This window comes from Malania oleifera, chromosome 6, assembly GCF_029873635.1.
Source record: "Malania oleifera isolate guangnan ecotype guangnan chromosome 6, ASM2987363v1, whole genome shotgun sequence".
Lineage (NCBI taxonomy): Eukaryota > Viridiplantae > Streptophyta > Magnoliopsida > Santalales > Ximeniaceae > Malania > Malania oleifera.
The window spans coordinates 110,534,815-110,552,770 of record NC_080422.1 but is presented as its reverse complement, the minus strand read 5'-3'; the positions used below and the strand labels follow the sequence as shown (position 1 = coordinate 110,552,770).

Sequence of the window (17,956 nt, the reverse complement as noted above, 5' to 3'; positions counted from 1 at the left end):
ACATTTAAAACCTAAGTCTTTTTTTTTTCAAATGAAATATTCTATTCCATTAATGTCTTCATCTTTTTTCAAATATTATAAAATTATCAAAACATTAATTATATTTCCTAAAACAATCTATTTTAGTCATTCAAATATTATGAAATTATCAAAACATTATTTACATTTCTTTTAAAAAAATATATATTTTAGTCATTTAAAACATTTTTAGGGACATTACAATTTTTTTATCAAACATTTAAAGTTATTTTTTTTTTCTAACAACTCATTTTTCACAGAAGAACAAAAAATAAAAAAAATTACGACAATCTGAATTTGTGAGGGCCAAATTTTGTGAGAGGAATGGTTGGCCCTAATATTTCATCATAGTTGGGCCGAGAGTGGGCTCCTTCGACTAAAGCCCATCAAAAGTATCAAAACTAAAAACGTTTCCATTTTGGGCCTTGGGAGGCCTGGCCCGCTCAGCCTATTCACGAGTCACGGGTCAGTGACTCAGTGAACAAATCTATCCTCCTCGCCTGACCGAGTGCCGACTCTGCCGACATAGAACGGAGGGAGCGCTGGTCGGCCATGGCTTTAGAAACCTACGCCTCACAGACCACTGACAAAATCCACACCGACGTTCTTCTTCAGGCGAGACAAACTTGTTACAAGGTAGCCCCTTTCTTCCTTTCCTTTATTCATTCTTATTTCTTGTCTTGTTGTTCTTGTTTTTTTTGTTTTTGTTTTTGTTTTTGTTTTTTTGTTATGAATAAACTGTAAAATCTAATAATTGAGACAAAATTGGCGATGCCCACAAGGCTCGTGATGCGTTTTACGCATGTTTGGAGAAGGAATCGAACAAGAAACCCACCGAAATCGCCACGGTTGGCCTCCTGTACCCGGTGGAATGCAGCGGCTCTAGGGCTGAGTTTGTGAAACACTGTCGACCCAGCTGGGTAAAATTCTAATTCCGGCATTTGTTTATTGGCATAATCTTTCAATTGTATAGACTTGATTTTGGGTTTTGCTGGTTTGGGCGTTAGGTGAAGCACTTCGATCGAGACTACTGCTCAAAGAAGAGGGTAAGGAGGCTTTTGGATGATAATGAGTCCAGGAGAGGTCCGTTGTCTCTTCCACAGCCTTACACTTTCAAACCCACCAGCAGTTGATCCATTTTTCGAACTTTTGTTTTCTAGGTATTCTTGAAATTTGTTCTTATGTAGTTGTATATTGGTCACGTTCATATATCTAAATAAATGAAGCAATTTGTGGATTTTTGTTTTGAAAATTCATGCATAATGTGGTTATAGTTATGTGTTTAATTCTGTTGTTTCTATTATTTGGAGCATGCTTAGATGCTTGACTGACAGAAACGCAATGGATAAATTTAATCTGTAAATTAAGGTGGTAAATTTTGATAATTCTATTCCAGGAAGGCTTGTGGTGACCAGCTAGCGAGGAGGGAAATGGCTTCTAGAGCTGGTTGTAACGCTCCGCACAAGTACGAAAAATTTGAAGAGCCTAAATTAAAGAAGAATCTAGAACTCTCTGGATTTATGAAGAACTCTCTAGAATATCTCAGAATGATCTAGAACCGTGGAGAACTTGCTAGAGTATCCTAGAATGTAGTAGAAGTTACTAGATATTTTTACATTCTATTGGAATGTGTATATGCTAGAACTTTCCTTGTAAATATCTAGATGAATAGTCTAGAAGATGAATTTCAGCTGTAAATTCAAATTGATCTCTACCGTCCATTGAAGAAGTTGAAGGGTATAAATAGGTGGAGGCCTCATTTGGCCAAACCAACCCTAAAAACCCTCAAAGTGTTGTAAAGCATTCTCCAAGTAATACAAGTGTTTTTATTCTCTCAAACTCTCTAGCTCTCTCTTGTCAACTTTGGTGTCCATCTAGCAGGTTAAGCTGACTTAGCATCACAGTTGGTGTAAATATTGCTAAGTGCCAGCATAGTTGGCTTAGAGAAAGGTCTAAGACCGTGACAACATGGTATCAGAGTTTGGTTCACTGGGGGAGTGAACATCAAGGAAGAAGGCACCATGTCGAGCATAGGGGAGTTGGAGAACCGTGATGAGGAACAAAGAGGAAGGGACACCAAGCTTACCGGAAAGAAGGCTCGAGGCACTAGCAAAGTCTGCGGGGAGGATTTTGCTACTTTGGAGGGACGGGTTGCCCTCTTTGAGAAAACTATTGGCGATGCTTTGCCCCGAATTGAGAGGATGGAAGATGACTTGGAAGCACTAACAAGTCATTCAATGGAGAAGTTCAACCAAACGAAGGAAGAACTTGACTCCATCACATACACCAAGGAGGAACAAGCTGAACATGTGGACACCTTGGAAAGGAAGGTGATGGATGCTATTAGCAACATGCAGGCCCAGCTTAATGCCCTCAAGGCATTAATTGAGGCAAATAAGGGACAGCCGACATTCACTTGGAAAGGAAGGTGATGGATGCTATTAGCAATATGCATGCCCAGCTTAATGCCCTCGAGGCATCAATTGAGGCAAATAAGGGACAGCCGACATTCGTCGCTAGTACTAGTGGGATCAAGGATGTCCCCAAGGTTGACTTGCCCAAGCCAAAGGAGTTCAAAGGTGTTCGAGATGCCAAAGAGGTAGAGAACTTCCTATGGCAAGTGGAGCGATACTTTTCCTATGACACTTCAAAGTATTGCTCCACTTGCCATAGGAAGTTCTCCACCTCTTTGGCATCTCAAACGCTTTTGAACTCCTTTGGCTTGGGCAAGTCAACCTTGGGGACATCCTTGATCCCACTAGTACTAGCGACAAATGTCGACTGTCTCTTATTTGCCTCAATTGACGCCTTGAGGGCATTAAGCTGGGCCTGCATGTTGCTAATAGCATCCATCACCTTCCTATCCAAGGTGTCTACACGTTCGGCTTGTCCCTCCTTGGTGTATGTGATGGAGTCAAGTTCTTCCTTCGTTTGGTCGAACTTCTCCATCGAATGACTTGTTAGTGCTTCCAAGTCATCTTCCATCCTCTCAAATCGGGGCAAAGCCTCGCCAATAGTTTTCTCCAAGAGGGCAACCCGTCCCTCCAAAGTAGCAAAATCCTCCCCGCGGACTTTGCTAGTGTCTCGAGCCTTCTTTCCGGTAGCGTTGGTGTCCCTTCCTCTTTGTTCCTTATCACGGTTCTCCAACTCCCCTGTGCTCGACATGGTGCCTTCTTCCTTGATGTTCACTCCCCCAGTGAACCAAAGTAGCAAAATCCTCCCCACGGACTTTGCTAGTCTCTCGAGCCTTCTTTTCGGTAGGGTTGGTGTCCTTTCCTCTTTGTTCCTTATCACGGTTCTCCAACTCCCCTGTGCTTGACATGGTGCCTTCTTCCTTGATGTTCACTCCCCCAGTGAATCAAGCTTTGATACTATGCTGTCACGACCTTAGACCTTTCTCTAAGCCAACCGTGCTAGCACTTAGCAATATTCATACCAACTGTGATGCTAAGTCAGCCTAACCTGCTAGATGGACACCAAAGTTGACAAGAGAGAGCTAGAGAGTTTGAGAGAATGAAGGCACTTGTATTGCTTGGAGAATGTTTTACAACACTTTGAGGGGTTTAAGGGTTGGTTTGGCGAAATGAGGCCTCCACCTATTTATACCCTTCCACCTCCTCAATAGACGGTGGAGATCAATTTGAATTTACGGTTTAGATTCATTTTCTAGACCATTCATCTAGATATTTACAAGAAGGTTCTAGCATATGTACATTCCAATAGAATGTAGAAATATCTAGTAGCTTCTACTACACTCTAGGATACTCTAGAGAGTTCTCCACGGTTCTAGATCACTCTAGAATATTCTAGAGAGTTCTTCATAAATCCGGAGTGTTCTAGATTCTTCTTTAATTTAGCCTCTTAAAATTTTTTGTACTTGTGTGGAGCGTTACACTCTCCCCTACCTATTCGAGCGGCGTCCTCATCGCTTCCTTGTATCGTCGCAGGTGGTCTTCGAACTGCCAAAGGTCTTCTTGTGCTTTCTAGCTAGCTTCGCTCTCAGGCAATCCCTTCCATTTAACTAAATATTGGGTGCATGAAGGCACCCCCCTCTTTCGCATGACTCGATCGTCGAATACCTCCTCAACCTCCTTGTCAAAGGACTTAGTTACTACAGGAGGTGCTCTCTTTGAGTCGTTTCTGATCAGGTCTTCCATGTCTTGATGATATGGCTTCAGCGAGCTTGCATGGAAGACTGGATGGATCTTCAAACTAGGAGGTAGTTCAAGTTTGTAAGAAACTTTCCCTACCCTCCCTGTTACAGGAAATGGACCTTCATATTTCCTAATCAACCCCTTGTGAAGCAATTTGACCATAACCATATCTCCCACTCGGTATTCCATTGGTTGCCTCTTTGCATCCGCCCATTTCTTCATCCTTCTCGCAGCTTTGTTAAGGTAAGAGCGGGTTACTTCTGTTTGCTCCTTCCAAAACTTAGCCATGTGGTGTGCCCCCGAGCTCTTCCCCTTATAAGTTGTATCAATAGTGTGGGGTGTAAGTGGTTGTTGTCCAGTGACAATTTCGAATGGGCTGTGACCCGTTATTTCACTCTTTTGTAAGTTATATGAAAATTGTGCGACATCAATGAGTCGTGCCCAATCCTCTTGGTTGGCACTAACAAAATGCCTTAAGTAGCATTCCAATAAAGCATTCACCCTCTCGATTTGTCCATCCGTTTATGGGTGGAAGCTTGTGGAGAAATGCAACTCTGAGCCAAGGAGTTGGAACAACTCCCTCCATAATCATCCAGTGAAGTGGGGATCTCTATCACTTATGATAGTCCTCGGCAACTCCCAATATTTTACCACATTCTTAAAGAAAAGCCTAACTGCCTCTTCAGCCGAACAATCTGTAGGAGCCGGTCTAAATGTGGCATATTTAGAGAATCTATCCACCACTACTAAGATGGAACCAAACCCTTCTGGCTTTGGTAATGCGGAGATGAAGTCTATGGATACACTTTCCCATGGCTGCTCTAGTATTGGTAATGGTTCTAATAAGCCCCTGGGTAACGTATTCTCTACCTTATCTTGTTGGCACACGAGACAAGTTTTCACATATAGCTCTATCTCATCCAGCATTTGTGGCCAATAGTAGGCTGATTCAAGGAGCGCACAAGTCCTACGCCGTCCAAGATGACCAGCCCACTTCGTGTCATGACTCTCCTTGGTAAGGCTTCTCCTCAAGTTGTTTCATTTGGGGGCATAAATCCTTCGTCCTTTAGTGTAAAGAATGTTATCTTCAAGCCAAAATCTCTTTGTCTTGCCATCCTTGACAATCCCAATCAACTGTCTAGCCATAGGATCATGTTTCATTCCTTCCTTGATCTGGTCAAGGGTATCACCTCTAGCCTTGGTGATGGCAGCCAACTCCGCTTTGCGACTCAATGCATTAGCCACAACATTTACTTTGCCGGGTTTGTACTCAAGCTTGTAATCAAATTCGGCCAGGAAATCATGCCACCTAGCTTGCTTAGCGGTCAACTTCTTTTGGGACTGGAAATAGCTAGTGGCTACATTATCATTTTTTATCATGAAATGAGAGCCAAGTAAGTAGTGGTGCCAAGTGCAAAGACAATGCACCACAGCTGTCATTTCCTTCTCTTGTACCGTGTAACGTCGCTTCGTCTCATTTAGCTTACAACTCTCATAGGCAATCGGATGTCCTTCTTGCATCAACACTCCTCCGATGGCAAAGTCGAAAACATCCGTGTGCATCTCGAACGTCTTTGTATAATTGGGAAGAGCTAGGACCGGCTCTTCCATTATAGCTGCCTTTAAGTCTTCAAAGGCATTTTGACACCTCTCAGACCAATTCCACACCTTGACCTTCTGTAGGAGATTAGTCAAAGGAGCTGCTCTTGCTGAGTAGCCGTTGATGAACCGCCGATTGTAGTTTTTACCAACCCAAGGAACGATCGTAGTTCGAAGACTTTGGTGGGTGGCTCCCATTGTTTGATAGCTTCCACTTTGGCTTCATTCATTCTTAGGGTTCCCTCCTTGATTACATGTCCAAGGAAGTGCACTTCTTCTCGAGCAAAAGAGCACTTCTCTTTCTTGATATATAACTCATTTTCCCTTAATACCTTGAACACAATATGTAGGTGGTTGGTGTGCTCCTCAAGTGTGTTGCTATAGATGACTATGTCATCTAAGTATACTACTACGAACTGATCAAGATATGGGTGGAAAATTTCATTCATGAGGGTGCAAAATGTGGCAGGAGCGTTGGTTAAACCAAAAGGCATTACCAACCATTCAAATGAGCCATACCGTGTTACACAAGTGGTCTTTGGTTCATCTCCCTCCGCGATTCGAACTTGATAATATCCCGACCTTAGATCCACCTTTGAGAAGTATTTAGCTTTCCCAAGCCTATCAAACAAGTCAACTATCAAATGAATACGATACTTGTTTTTTATAGTTACCTTATTGAGGACCTGATAGTCGATGCATAATCTCAACGTTCCATCTTGCTTCTTTTGGAATAAGACCGGTGCCCCATAATGTGCTTTTGACGGTCAAATTTGACCTACATCCAATAATCCCTTCAACTGTCTCCGTAGCTCCTCTAATTCTGTTGGTGCCATACGGTAAGGTGCCAAGGAAGGTGGTCTTGCATCGGGCTCCAACTCAATCTTATGATCCACCTCTCTCTTGGGTGATAACCACTTAGGCAACTCTGGTGGCATTACATCTTTGTTCTCTTCAAGAACTTCCTTGATAATGTTAGGAAGTTCCTTACTTCCATCTGTTACGGGGTCATTGTCTTTCAGGGCCGCAAGGTAGGTGCGTTCTCCTTTCTTTAACCCCTTCTCAACTTGTATAGCGGACAACATCTTGGTGGGCTTTGGTGCGGTGGACGCGGGAACCATGCATGGAGACTCCTTCTCTAGGATACACATTGTATCACAATATGGTATTGGAACCGCATTTACCTTCCTTAAGAAGTCCATGCCAAGTACCACCTTGAAGTCGTCCATATGGGCAATTGAGAAATCCACGGTCCCTTTCCATGTGCCAAGGTGTACCTTAATGCCATTAGCCATGCCATATATAGGCTTGGCACTTGCATTGACTGTCTTAACCCATCCATCTCCATTCAACACCTTTAAGCCAATCTGCGTGGCTTCTTCTGGGGTGACAAAATTATTGGTGGCACCTGTGTCCACCATAGCTTGGGTCAACCACCCATTGATTATTGCCTCAACATACATAAGCCCTTTGTTACTAGTTGCTTGGGGCTTGGCCTTCAAAGCATTAAGGAGCCGTAGAGAGCCAACATGACTCATAGCTTGTTCTTGGTTATCTTGGGCTTCACGTTCTTGCACAATAGATGTTGAGGATCCAAGCTTAGGGCACTTCCTCATGCGATAGGGACCCTTGCACACAAAGCAGCTAATAGCCTTCGTAGAGCTCTTTTTTTTATCCTCAAACTCTTGCCTTGAGGGGGACTTGAAGTTTCCTCCCTTAGCCAACTGCTTTCCCTTATCTCCCCTGTCGACACCCAAATTTTAACCAGGCCTCCCCAAGGAAATCCAACGAAACAGGAGTTGACTTTGAGCCCCGAATGACCCTGAGTTTTGAAATTAAGACCCTAACCTCTCAATCGAGTTCTTCTAATTTCAATCAAGTCTCTAAAAAATAAAAAAATGTGGTTTAGAGTTGAGTCTTAGGTTTCTAAGCAAACTGTTAGGAAAGGTCTATGGTGATTTTAATCCTTTTAGTTGCAAAATTAATCTTTGTTGTTATATAGGACCCTGTAGATCCAAAATCGACTCCCTTTAGGTATTAGCGTTTGAGTCTTAGGAGCTCGAAAGTTGAGTACTTCCAAGTTAGTTGATTTCAAAACCAATTTTCCTTAGTTTAGTCCCCGTAGTTTCCAAACCCATTGTAGGCAAGGCTTTGTGGTTCCCTAATTTTAGAGTCATTGTTCTTCATGATAAATCCAAGTCTTATTCTCTAGGTTTGTAATTTTACATTCAAAATCCAAAGATTAGTTTAGAGTCCTCGTGAAGGTTTGAGCATGGTCCTTTGATTCCAAAATCAATGTTCTTCATAATAAGTTTAGGTCTCATCCTCTAAGTTTCAATTTTAAGAATTGTCTTAGTTGATCGAGTCCTTTAAGTTTCCATGAGTTCGGGAATTTTCAAAGTTGGATTTGAGCTTCCAAAATCTTTAACCTGTTTTGAAATTGGGTCTTAATTCTAAAATCGGCTTTGTTTGGAAATTAAAGTCATATTCTATTTTGTTGGGTCAAGATTGGTCAAAGTTAAAATTATTCTATTTTGTTGGGTCAAGATTGGTCAAAGTCAAAATTAAAAAGTGCTCGCACCATAATTTGATTCAGAGGGAGCACGTGTGGGAGTGATACACGCAGGCAAATAATACATGTGAGGTGTAGGAAAATAATGCATGCAAGTTTCCGATTGTAGAACAATAGGAAGTTTGTACAAATAAATGTTGCAAGAAAGTTTACTCGGGGGTACATACATTAGCATACAAAATGCAAAAAATAAAAAAAAATAAAAAATGCAAAATACAAAAAGCAAAAAGCAGATTCTGAACCCTCCACTCCCGGACTGCCACTAGGAAGCACCTAAAAGGCCTGCAAATCCTAAATTGCCACCTGGAAGCACCCAAAAAGCCCGCAAGTCCCAAATTGCCACCTGGACCTTCACTTGCACACAGAAAAGAAGAATAAAAGTTGGTTAACCAGAAATTCACAAAATCAGAAAAATGAATCACACGTGCAGATTTGTTAAGGGGAATTATTTCCAGACACAGGCCATTGGTGGGGAAATTTGTTGAGAAATTGGTGCCAAAGCACCCTTAAGCCTCCCTATAAATAGGGAGGCTCGCACTGTAGCTGGGGACCACTGAGAGAGCACAGAATTACTCTACGAAAATTGAGAGAGAAAAGGGAGCAATTAAGAGTAGAGAGGTTCTGTCAACATAGAGGGTGAATCAAAAGAGAGGGGGAGGTTCTGCTCAAAGAAGCTTTGCAATACAGTGTGGAGAGTAGAGGGAGAATTCTGAATCACTTGAGATTCAGAGACTCAGAAGCAGAATCAGAACCAGGGAATCAGACATTCAAGTTAGATCCACTCGAAGTCCAGAAAAGAAGAAAGGAGGAGAGAAAGTAGAAGGTAAATTCTAAATCATTTCAATTTGTGCGATTGTATGTGAGTGTTTATGTGCAGGTCTGATCACCTTTAGGAATCAGGTTCTTACTCAGATTTGAATACCCACTGAGTAAGATATAGACCCGAACCCAAAGTTGGATTCGGATCGGTTTATCTAGGTTCAGACCCGAACTTAATCCGAACCCCTCGAACCTGAGTTTTGTTTTGAACCCGAGACCTGTACACATTTACCCCTTCGGATCCCCCCAATCGTCCTAACCCACAACCTGTTCTAAAACTCCCCCAGGCTTTAAAGTTTTAATATGGCCCATAACCTGTTTTTAAAGTAAGCCCAATACTCATTTTTAAAACCCGGCCCATAACCAGTTTTTAAAATAAGCCCAATACTCGTTTTTAAAACCCGACCCATAACCAGTTTTTAAAATAAGCCCAATATTCGTTTTTAAAATCGGCCCATTACAAGTTTTTAAAATAAGCCCAATACCCTTTTTTTTTTAAAGCCGGTCCATAACCAGTTTTTTTAAAGTAAGCCCAATACCTTTCTTTTAAAAACCAGCCCATTTAAATAAACCTGAGCCCACCTGTGTTTCAAAGCTAACTCGGGCCGAGCCCATTTTGAAAATCAAACCCAAGCCCCACCTTTTTTTAAAAACCAAAGCCCTTTTTTTAAAAAAAACAAAAACTGAAGCCCAACTCACTCCCTAATACACCTAGGCCCAACTCACTCAAAGCCCACACATGTCTTGGACATGTGACAGAGCCTGTGTGGCTCACCCGGGTTCACACAACCCGCCAGGGTTGACTCGCACGAGTTAACCCTGGTTTGACTCACACCACTCACCCTGCGAGTCAACCCTGGTTTGACACACCCCAACTCATTAAGTCGAAGACAAGTTGATTTATCTTCGACCTCACTCTTGCAATCAAACCCCAACCTGCAAATTGAGCTCCAACCTTGAACGAAATCAGAACCCAGATTTTGAACATCAAACAATCAATATCCAACCAGTATTGCACACATCACACATAGAAAATGAAAAGGGAAGAACAGTCAGAGGAATACTTAGCTTTTGTTTTAGGCTCGTATCCTCGAAGGCTTGAGGTCACCATCTGAGCTTTACTTTCAAACTTACCCTTTTGTGACCATCTCGGATCGCTTAGGCCAGGAATCGAGCTCGACATCAGTTTCAAGAGGGAAGGGCTGAGACTTTGATCTCCGTACACTTCCACTCTATAGACTTGCAAAGAGGAGGACAGAGAGGGTGAGAGAAGAGAGAGATAGAGAGGGTGAGAGAAAAGGAAACTTAAGGAAAGCTCGAGAGGAGGACAGAGAGGGTGAGAAAAAGGAAATTTAAGGAAAGCTCAAGATGAAGACAGAGAGGGTGAGAGAAGAGAGAGACAGAGAGGGTGAAAGAAGAGAGAAGCAGAGAGAGGGTGAGAAAAGAGAGAAAGACAGAGGGGGTGAGAGAAGAGAGAAGAGAGAGAGAGGGCATGCGAGAGAATGAGAAATGAAAAAATATGAACAGAACGCAAAATTTGGGCTTAAGTATCTAAAGCCTCAGAGCCACAAGATTCGACCACATGACATTCCCTCGTCCGTCCTATTGAAGAAAACACGTGGCTCCCTTGCGCCTGTCTGTTTTTATTCCCCATTAATGGCCCAAATCTCACCATGTCAATACTCTGGATAGCCATCCGATCTCCGCAGCGTGTCAGCGGTCTAGATCATTTGTGACAGGGGCCATCATGAGGTCTACATACCCCTTCACTCGCTCGACGATGTGTGTCCGCCCTACCCCCCGAAAAATCAATGCTGATGGGCGCGACTTTCCCCCACCGTTGGATCATTGTTTCATCAACGTCAACATCTCTGACGCATTCAGCTATCACCGTTTGATGGGGGTCCGTGTGGATGGCCAAGATTTCACCCACATCAGCAGTCCTGACGCACCTCACCGTAGCCGTTAGATCCCTGATCCCTGTCAACGGCTACGATCACCTTGAATCAAAAACCGTCTTCAATGCTTACTGCAACAAATGTCCCCTCGATCCCTGCTTCTCCATTTGCCAGTCGACGCGTGGAGCACCTGTCCCCACGCACACAGAGGAATGCGTGCTTCACTAGGAGCTGTTCGATTAGCATCTCCCAGCGATGAACTTAATGCTGCCACGTCACCCATCCGGATCCCACACGATCCTCCACTCAAATGCTAACGCGCAGCATTGGTCCTGACCCAGACCTTAAACTGGTCCACCTCCCCCTAAACCGTCTAAACCTGGTTCTTTTTCTTTTTTAATTTTCTTTTAAATTCTAAACTTCAAATGATTCATAAAAAACTCATATAAATTCAAGAAAAATACTAAAAAATCTAGAAAAATAGGAAAACATTTTTAGGAAATAATAGGGTTAGTTTTGTTAACTCTCATGTTGAATCACACATCTTATGTGTCCACCCCTACTCATGCATGCATGCATATGCATTCCCCTTCACGCCTATACTCACACATGTACACATTAATGCATGTACACACTCACGCATGTGTGCAACCCATGCACATGCATATACACTCACACAGGTACACGTTCATGAACATGCCCATGCACTCTACACTCACGCACATGCATATACTTTCACACTCGTACACATTCATGCACGTATAGAACCCATGCACTCAATATCCATGCACATGTTCATAAATATACGACCCAATGGTCTCAATCAAGACCTTAAACTAATTTTCCCCTAACCGGTCAATGTTTGACCAGTTTACCCCCCGAACCGATTGGCACCGGTCTTCTTTATTTTACTTATTTAGTATTATTTCAATGCTAGAAAAGTTCACAAAAATCCACAAAAATGTCAAAAAAATCATAAAAATATTAAAAAATTCCAAAAATATTTTCAAACTTTGACCTCCATGGTTTTTGTTTTAATTTTAGTTGTGCTATTTGAAGTTTGGGAAAAATATTGAAAAAGTCACAAAAATCACAAAAAATGTTTTCATTCTTAGAAAAAATCACAAAAATATTTTTAAGGTCTAGAAAGTCATTTTCATCCAAATAAGTCCAAAACCCCCCAGAATAGTATTTTCCTACTTATAAAAAACCCTACAAAATTCAAAACTCCCGGGAGTGTATTTTGTACCCTATTCTCTCAATTTTCCTTTCCTGATGATTTCAAAGGGAGGCATGACCTCTTCAGATTACGATATGCCCCGATTCTGAGGGAATACCTATATAATATCTTCATTTTTCGATTTTTGGAAAGAAGTAATCTTAAAGGCTTATTACGTTTAACTTGTGGGATAATTTTCAATTAATCTGGTACCGACCGTAAGGGACTCTGCCACGGCAATGGCTTCATCCACATCCTTTACTCCTCATCATTGTAACTCTTGCTTAGCCTAATTTTGGAGACCATCAATGAAGTGGAAGAGGAGATCTTCAGCAGCTAGGTTAGGGATTTGAAACATGAGAGTTGTGAATTGCCTAAAGGCCTCATTTGGCCAAACCAACCCTAAAAACCCTCAAAGTGTTGTAAAACATTCTCCAAGCAATACAAGAGCCTTCATTCTCTCAAACGCTCTAGCTCTCTCTTGTCAACTTTGGTGTCCATCTAGCAGGTCAGGCTAACTTAGCGTCACAGTTGGTGTGGATATTGCTAAGTGCCGGCACGGTTTGCTTAGAGAAAGGTCTAAGGCCGTGACATGGGGTTACGGTGGTAGTGTCTTGCAATAGGGTAGTATGAATGTGTGAAATGAATATGAGATTGTATGTGGCATCCATTGAGAGGCTTTAGATTTGATAGGGAGTACACAATTAGATAGACCATTCCTCTTTTTTAAAGTTTGAATGTGGATCCTACAATCCATTACTAGTTGGGTTTTAATACCTAAACAAATTATCATACGGTTCCTCTAGGAATGGAGGTAGGACGATCTTGTGCACCCAAGAGAAATCTCTCCTGAACCATCATGTTCACTGTTGCATCACCTTCTAGGTAGAATTTGACAAGAGTAGGACATTTTGCCAATTGATAAACTATGATTATGCGTGTTTAACTAGGGAAAAAATCAAACTAGGGCATCAAGATAAGCTCAAGGTATGCTCAAGGGCTTGCAAACAATGTACTCTACAACAAAAAGACTTTAAGACCCTTGGTACTTAAAAATTGAATGGAATTGAAAAGAATGAAATTGAATTTATCTCTTGGCCCCTCAACAAGATGGAGGCAAAACTTTTGTTCATCATGATGGTAACATATCATGTGATTGTTGTTTCATATCTTGTGAATATACAAATAATAGCAGTGAGCTCTAGAAATGGATTTCAAGCTTGCAACACAGCTGGAATTGCTAATTTTTTGGACAAGCATGTTGTTGGTATTAAGGGCTAAACCAAGTATGAGCATTTTTAGACAGAGGTACCACAAGAATTAGGAATAATAATATTAGGCTTTTATATATATATATATATTGCCTTAAAGTCACTGGATCAAATTTTATGAGTGAAAATGAGGACTTTTTTTCAATTAGTTAGTATGAATTGTAGTTCCAATTGTAAAATTTTTAGTAGTGAAACTTTTGTATAAACATTTTTAGCTGTGTTTTATCCTCACAACATCTTATCAAATTTCTCGGGTGAAATAGGGCTTTTTAGTTTGAGATCTTGTGATTTTAGAAAGTTATTATACCATACAATGTTCACATTTATTCTATTATGAGACATTGAAGTATATAATATTAACGGTATGTTGCCTAAGGTATGCCCTTTTAGAGTATTTTAGTATTAAAAAAGTTCAAAATAAGAAATTTTAAAAAATATAATATCATACTTAACCTAGACCCGTATAAGGTTGTTTTTTGTATGAATAAATTTAAAAAGTAAGGATATTTTTTTGTCAAATATAACATTATACTTAAGGTAGTTTTATATATGATGTTTTTGTAAACAAACTTAAAAGTAGGGATATTTTTTGTCAAACACAATCTTTTACACCCTTAGCACTTCCAATGTATATATATATGGATACATACACACACACACCCAGACACCCACACGCATACAAATATAGATAGATTGATAGATAGATAGATAGATAGATAGATAGATGGCTATAGCCTATATGCTAATGGGGTCAAGTATGTGATCTACCTTCATAGGGATGTGAAGGATTTGACAAAAACTGTTTTCACATTTGGAAATGTTGAAGGCAGCTGAACTTCAAATTTTCATTGCACTGGTGGAATCATTCGTTAATGGCGTTTTGGCATTTCCGTGACTACATAATCCTTGAGCATACAAGTTGTTATTCTAGAGCTAGAAGTATGTGACTTATATTTGTAGGGATGTGAAGGATTTGACAAAAACTGTCATGTTTGAAAATGTTGAAGAAAGCTGAACTTCAAAATTTGGTTGCACTGGTGGAATCGTTCATTGTCGTTTGTGAATATAGTTGTATTTTTAAAATGCCTTGAAAGAAGGCCAGATAAGCTCTTTCTGTATTATATCAACATCTATTAGGTTTCATCCATTGCGATGGCTTGGATTGCCTTTAAATGCCCAGTTGCACCTTTCCATTTTTGGTGTATAAAAATTCTTCATAAGCCATGTGACATAATATATACTTTAAAATCGAGTTGAATGTCCAATGTTAGCTGGAGAACTTATAAATGTTGAAGCCAGAAGGTTATGGTCCTAGCTTTGATGGCAATTCCTGATTCATCATTACTATATTTGAAGGCTTTTATCTTTTTATATTATTGGAATCCACAAACCATTCCGACTGATGGTCAGAATTTCTTCAAATGTGCCCAATTTTCTGTATGGAATTGTTGCTTAATCTTCTTACAGCTAATGTAGATTTTTTAAAGAATTCTTTGATATTCCATTGTGTTTTACTGAGATCTCTATCTCTTGCCATTTGCTTTGTCACTGCTCTTTATTGAAGATATTTCTGCGCTGCTGTATCTCAAAGGGTTATGTTGCTTCTTAATTTCTAATGAGTGAGGTCTCCACATTAGTCAATTTGAAGGAAGGCTGAAGGCATTCTTAAGAATGCAGTTTCCTTGAAAACATGTCCATGACAAGAAATATTATTATTAATTAATCCAAAATAATGAATGATGAAATTTTTATGTGCTTGGACTGATTAAAATTTCCTTTTTATGGTTAAGATGCCTATTTTTTTTGTGGAGGGAAAAATATTTATTAAGAGAGAAAAAGCAAGTTATGAACAGATCCTTAATTTTTGCCCACTGGACCTCAAAAATAGTGAAACTAGAACATTACCCAAGTGTCTTCTCTTATTCTCCCCAAGCCCAATAAAACTTATTGCAAAAAAAGTTCATATAATTTAAATAAGAGTAAGTGATTCATATGTAGATTGCACACCTAGTTCTAGTTGACCTATAAAGATTTCATTTGAGTTGTTGTAATTTGAGTTCAACTCTGTTTTAATTGGCTTGAATTCCCCATTTCTATAGAATTAATTTTTTCGTGTGTTGTGTTACCTAAGCACGAGTTTTTTCTATTGAATTCTTGGTTTATAATCAAAGTTCTCTTTATTGAGGCAATTATTAAATGCACAATTGTTTTGCAAGTTTGGCTAAAACACAAGATTTTTTTATTATTCGACCCTCATACCCCCGAGGTAAAGTTGAATGGACAAAAATTATGATCGAATAGCCCTAATGCGTAGAATTTTTTAAGTCGATGTTTAAAGCCATGGTTTGACACTCAGATTTGAAATAGTTTGAAATTTGATAAAACCGAATTTTATATTCTATCTTGTATAACTTCACTCATTTCAAATTCTATATTCCCAAAATAGTACAAATAAATTGTAATGATCACTGACTCATGGAATTTAATTGGGAGGAAGCTATAGAAGATGTTGGGTTTCCCCTTAATGATACCTAGGTTAAATTTCTTTTGAGTGTATGCCCTAATCCACCATATTAGCTTCCTCTCATGTAGATTCTAAATTTGATCTCATGGCGTCGTTGTAGGAGTTAACCCAACACTTTACAGCACGAGTTGATGATAGTCGTGCGTCACCTATGTTCGTGTGGTAACAAACGAACCATTTCATGAAGTATGCGTCTGGATAGTCCAAAGTCATGATAGTTAACTCTCGATCTTCCAGTCCGAAAAAATGTAAATGAAGACGCGTGAGTGCACTATTACTCGGTGGGGATTGTAACTTTTTCAACAAAATCTTAGAGGATCAGTTTTAAAAGAATATATATAGTTTGTAGACCCTAAATGATCAGTGGGTTAACTCATTATCAATTATCAACATACGTAAGATTTTCAGGTGATGAAGAAAAATTTTATAATTAAACAGTGAAACCATAATGATGATGCCCTAAATGAAAATATGAAACCCTAAGGAAATGTGCGTCACATGCTCCAAAAGTCGATATTAAAATGTTTTAGGTATTAAGAATGACAAAAATGATTTTCTTTTTCATAATTTTTTATGGTGTGAACCTTTTTTTTTTTTTTTCTTTTGCTCTGTTTTTTTCTCCACTTGCTTTGTAGGGCTATGAACTTATTCAAACCATCTCAATCCGCTATCATAATTCCTCATGATGGAATCCTCTTTTCCAGCACAATTACTTCTTGTCACTTAATGGCATTATCCAAACACATCCACACAATATTTTTAATATTATTTTGCTTTCACTTTGTTTTGTGTTTAATTTGCAAAACATATATCCTTAAGAATAAAATAAATAATAGTATGAAGATTTGATAGTTTATATGAATTATAATCATAAAATAAATGATAGTATAAAATATTGTATTAATTATACACGGTTGGATTACCATTTTATTTAAAAGTTTAAGCTGTTAGGTTGTGAGTCAACAATGTATATCAAGTTTTAACACTTTTCCGCACGTGCAGTCCGACAGCACATGGAGAGCTAAACGCACGATAAATAACACCTATTATAAGGAACACAATAATTTTTTTTTTTAAATGTTACAGAATAAATGCGAGTAACAAGACTAGAACCCAAGACTTCCCTGTAAATCGACTTTATTACCATATTAGTTTACCACTTTACCTAAAAAATTTAAACTGTTAGGTTGTGGGCTAATAATGTATATTAAGCTCTAACACATACAAGGAATGAACTACAAGTAATTTTTACAATAAGAATATTTCTTTAATGCAAGCTTTTGAATGAATATTTTTTGTTTTAAAAAAATTATTAATATCTATACAACTTTTCTTATATTTTATCTTATTTAATTCTATAATTAGGAATAGGCAACCAACTAAATGAATGAACACATCAAAATTGAAGTATTTAGGTTAAGTTTGGTTCATGAATTGTGTGTTCCTAAACTAAATTGTTGTTATAATTGAAGAAACAAGCAACTTGTAACGTAAATTATTTTTAAAATCTATAATTATATGCAATAGGGAATCGCTATTTCTAAATTTTAGTAAATGTCTTTTTCCACGTTTCATGTTGGATCGAATGACATAAACCTTTTTGTACAAGTGAGTTCTTTTAAAATTAGTGTTCTGATATAATTTGTATTATTACATCCAACATGAAAGAGGAAATGAATAGGCATTTACATAGTAAACTTTGATAATAGTTATTACTGTCGACTCTTAATTACAGATCGATAAATATTTCTGTAGTTTTATTTACTTTATGATGATGATGCATCATTTTTTTTTTTTTTTTTTGTGAAAAATGCATATTCTTCTATTATGACGACTATATTTTTAGGAATAGACAACATAATCTACATGTTTTGGCAATTTG

The 17,956-nt window shown here is 39.1% G+C and overlaps 1 protein-coding gene across 10 annotated transcripts; it reads left to right on the top strand.

The window, feature by feature from the left end:
• The first annotated feature begins 412 nt into the window (after nt 1-412).
• Nucleotides 413-16,449, top strand: LOC131157396 (uncharacterized). 10 transcript variants are annotated; one of them, XM_058111512.1, is made up of 4 exons: nt 447-654; nt 801-938; nt 1,026-1,101; nt 15,115-15,301. In XM_058111512.1, exons 1-4 carry the CDS (start codon nt 571-573, stop codon nt 15,171-15,173), a joined length of 357 nt encoding a protein of 118 aa, XP_057967495.1. In that variant the 5' UTR covers nt 447-570; the 3' UTR covers nt 15,174-15,301. The 10 variants fall into 10 exon arrangements, with proteins under 10 accessions (XP_057967499.1, XP_057967495.1, XP_057967502.1 ...); XM_058111519.1 differs by lacking the exon at nt 15,115-15,301 and adding an exon at nt 16,175-16,449 and having other exon boundaries at nt 449-654; XM_058111521.1 differs by lacking the exon at nt 15,115-15,301 and adding an exon at nt 1,419-1,857 and having other exon boundaries at nt 450-654.
• Nucleotides 16,450-17,956: the final 1,507 nt, after the last annotated feature.

Bases quoted from the DNA above. Each gene is read 5' to 3' on its own strand.
- LOC131157396 (XM_058111512.1), top strand. From the start codon at position 571: ATGGCTTTAGAAACCTACGCCTCACAGACCACTGACAAAATCCACACC. The intron at 939-1,025 runs GTAAAATTCTAA...TTTGGGCGTTAG, and splicing joins AACACTGTCGACCCAGCTGG to GTGAAGCACTTCGATCGAGA. The intron at 1,102-15,114 runs GTCCGTTGTCTC...TCTTTATTGAAG, and splicing joins TGATAATGAGTCCAGGAGAG to ATATTTCTGCGCTGCTGTAT.